Source organism: Octodon degus, unplaced genomic scaffold, assembly GCF_000260255.1.
Source record: "Octodon degus isolate 3935 unplaced genomic scaffold, OctDeg1.0 scaffold00064, whole genome shotgun sequence".
NCBI lineage: Eukaryota > Metazoa > Chordata > Mammalia > Rodentia > Octodontidae > Octodon > Octodon degus.
Window position 1 is genome coordinate 9,910,199 of NW_004524640.1, and position 3,420 is coordinate 9,913,618.

Consider the following 3,420-nt stretch of genomic DNA (forward strand, 5'->3'; position numbering starts at 1 on the left):
CCCTGTTTTGTTAACAGAGGGTCTCACTATGTAGTTCAGACTGGACTTGAACTAAGTAGCCCTCCTCCATGTAGGGATTACAGATGTATACCACCATGCCTCCCTGGGCTAGTAAATTTTTTTTTTTTTGCGGTACTGGGGATTGAACCCAGAACCTTAGGCTTGCCAGGTAGGCCTTTATGCTCTTGAGCTATCTCCCCAGTTCTGGGTTAGTATCTTTTTTTTTTTTTTAAACTGAGAGTTGAACTCAGGACCTCACGCTTGCCAGGCAGGTGCTGTGCTTTTGAGCTACATCCCCAGTCCTTGGGCTTGTAATCTTATACGTGTTTTCCTCCAGAACTTGAGGCTCCAGGTTACTTAAAACCTGAAGTGTACCAAACTGGGACCCGGGGACAAACTCTCCTCTGGAACAAGCCAGGGCTTCCCAACTAGAGAGCGGGAAAGGGGCAGGGCACACAGAGGACACTGAGTGAGCCTCTAAAGTCTGTAGTCACAGTGTCCCGGGAGGGGCGGGCCAGGCACAGCCCTGCCAAGGTAGGTGCTTCTGGGCCTGGGCCTGGGCCAGGGCAGCCCACAGGACCACAACATTTTCTGTGGCGACCTTGAGCTGCTTTGTTAATTTCCTGCTGCTGCTGCTGCTGAAGCAAATCACAAAGTGGCTGCACAATAGATTTATTCGAACAGTTCTAGAGGCTTGGAGCTGAAATTGGTCTCACTGAGCGCACGTCTGCATCGTCGTCAGTGTCCGTGCCTCCTGACTTTCAGCAAAGCCCTCTCCTTGCCCCTGGCATGTGGAGGGCAGCTGCCCAGGACCTCCTCCACAACTGTCTGTGCCTTCCCTGCCAGCATGCAGCTTCCACCCGTGCCTCATACTTGCTCTCACCCTCAGCTTCTCTCTTACAAAAATCTGTCATGACATCTGGTCCATCTAGGTAATTTGGGATCGTGTGCCCCAGAATCCTGTTCTATCCATGAGCTTCTGTCAGATGAGCCAAGGGTCACAGGTCCTGGACGAGGACTGGCACATGTGGGCAGCTATCAGCCCATGGCAGTCAAAGCTGCAAGAGGCCCCACCTCCTGGTGCTCCTGCAGCTGGGAGGAAAGGGCTGGGACTTCCTGCCTCAGCCTCCGCAGGGTCCTTCTTAACCCTGGTAAGGTCTGAGTGTCCCCATGCCTCTCCTCCTAACCAGTGAAACTCACTGAAGCGTCACCATGATGGGCCTAAATCTACATGCTGGTGAGAATTGCAGGCCAGGCAAGAGGTCCGCACTGCCCTGGGCTGAGGGTGCCCATCCTAAGCCAGTTCATGGCAACCAGCTCACGGCCAAGAGGAAGCCAGAGAAGGCCTGGGCCTGCGAGGGAGGCCACATATGAGTGGAACCTGTGGGCCACAGCTGGGGTGCGGCTGCAGAGGCCACCCACGTCCCTCTGGGCCCACAGAAATGACAGAGACAGTGTCTGGGGGCGACTCCATGGTCATGGAGAATACATCTCTGCTCCCTAGCAATCGGGAAAATGTCCCCCAAAGTCCCAGACATGGGCTTTTCCTTTGTGATGAGGAACACAGGTGGGGCGCTGGCCAGGCAGGAAGGCAGGGAGGCTTCCGGCTACCTCTTCTCCATGTTCTGCATCTGCAAGCTGAGCGAGGTGAAGCTGGCCAGCAGGTCGGTCACTTCATCCACCTGTGGGACGAAAGCCAGGCTCTGTTCCCACTGCCAGGGCACCCAGGCCCCTCTGTCATCCCCTCCACAGGCAAGGGATGCAGGCATCCGTCCCTACTCCCAGGAGACACAGCGGCCTGCATCTGACTATGGGACACTGGACACCAGGGGGCAGGACCACTGCAGCTGTAGATGTAGGGGAGGACACAGATGCAGACTCTTTTGCTGGCACACTTGGCCACAGCTGGGGGCTGGCTGGCGGCTCACCTGCTCCTTGGTGCTGGTCATCTGAAGGCGGGTACAGAGGTCATCCAGCCGCTCACGCTGCTCGTGCCGCCCTAGGCGCTCCAGGTACTCCCGTAGCATATGGATGATCTGCAGGGAGAGGGCCACTGAGCCACCCAGGCTAAGAGGATGTACGGGGAGGCCGTGGGCATGCAGCATGGCTGTGGCGAGCCTGGCTTCTGCCCCGTGCTGGCCGGCCCTTTGCTCACCTGCTTCACCTCCAGCCGCACAGCCTCCAGGCACTGGGAGTGGCCCTCCTGCAGGATGTTCAGCTTGGACTTGGCCAGGTGCAGGGGTGTGCGGCCTGCTCGGTCCAGGGCGTCCACACGGGCCCCTGCAAGAACAGGCAGATGAGCATGCTGCAGATGAGGGGCAGGGCAGGGAGGGTGGATGGTGGGCGCCTCATACCTCCTCGAAGCAGTGTGGTGATGACAGGGACATGGTTGGTGCAGGCCGCTGAGGAGAAAGAACAGGGACTTAAGAATCCAGGCCCAGCAGGAGGAGGAAGCAGGGCTGTGTGCCCCAGGGTGCTGGGGCCAACCCATGCCTCCCAAGGGGTCTCTGTCACCGGGCAGCAGCTGAGAGAATGTACCAGTAAGTCCCCTTTACAGCTGGGGAAACTGAGGCCTGAAGATGGAGCGTGCCTCACTATCAGCCAACGGTCAGCCAGCAGTGAGGCTGGAACAGCCTCACAGACACGGCTCCTGGAAGAGCTGCTGGGAAGCCCATCTGGTTGTAAAATCTCAGTGCTGAGGGCGTGGCCAGCTGCTGGGTACTGAGTGTCCGTGGGACACAGGCGCTGGGAGCATGGCCCAGGGCGCAGGATCAGCCCCGATGCTGCCCAGCAGGACCCCAAGCTCCCATCTGCTGCTCCTGCTGCTGCTGCAGAGGGTCCCAGTGGCCTCGGGCGCTCACCCAGGTGCAGTGGTGTGTTCCCCAGCCCGTCGCGTTGATTGGGGTCGGCTCCGTGGTCCAGAAGCAGCTGCACTGGAAACAGGAAAGCCCAGGAGGTGCTGTCAGATGCTGCCTGTGTGCAGACCCACAGCCTTGTCTAGCTGGGCAGCTCAGAGTGTGGGCGCTGAATGCCAGGCTGCTGCTGTCTGTGCTGATTCATGCCCTCACTCACTCATCACTGCACAGGGCGCATGCACAGGACCCGGGGGCCAGGGCCGAGGGCTCCAGGAGGCTCTCTTGGCTCATGCGGTGTTATGCAACTAAGGGTCCTTTCCTCCTTTCTTTTTTCTTTTTGTGATACTGGGGATTGAACCCAGGGGCACTCTATCACTAAGCTACATGTCCACCCTCTTCAAAACGTGTTATTAAGCCAGGCATGGTGATGCACACCTGTAATCCCAGCACTTGAAGGCTGAGTCAGGAGGACTGTTGCAAGTTCAAGATGAGCCTGGGCTACAAAGTGAGCACAAGGCCAGTCTGAACTGCATAGTGAGACACTGTCTCAAAAAGATGACAAAAA

General features: G+C 57.9%; 1 protein-coding gene across 2 annotated transcripts in view; it reads right to left on the reverse strand.

Annotated features, from left to right (window-relative positions):
* Positions 1-656: 656 nt before the first annotated feature.
* Ankrd54 (ankyrin repeat domain 54) overlaps positions 657-3,420 on the reverse strand; it is a 16,365-nt gene continuing 13,601 nt past the window's right edge. For both annotated transcript variants that reach the window (XM_023719069.1, XM_004634601.2), the window contains 5 exons: positions 2,862-2,933; positions 2,355-2,402; positions 2,156-2,280; positions 1,929-2,036; positions 657-1,682 (listed from right to left, as the gene is read on the reverse strand). In XM_023719069.1, the coding sequence (XP_023574837.1) occupies positions 1,608-1,682; positions 1,929-2,036; positions 2,156-2,280; positions 2,355-2,402; positions 2,862-2,933 (428 nt within the window). In that variant the 3' untranslated portion in view covers positions 657-1,607. The remainder of the gene's footprint in view (positions 1,683-1,928; positions 2,037-2,155; positions 2,281-2,354; positions 2,403-2,861; positions 2,934-3,420) is intronic.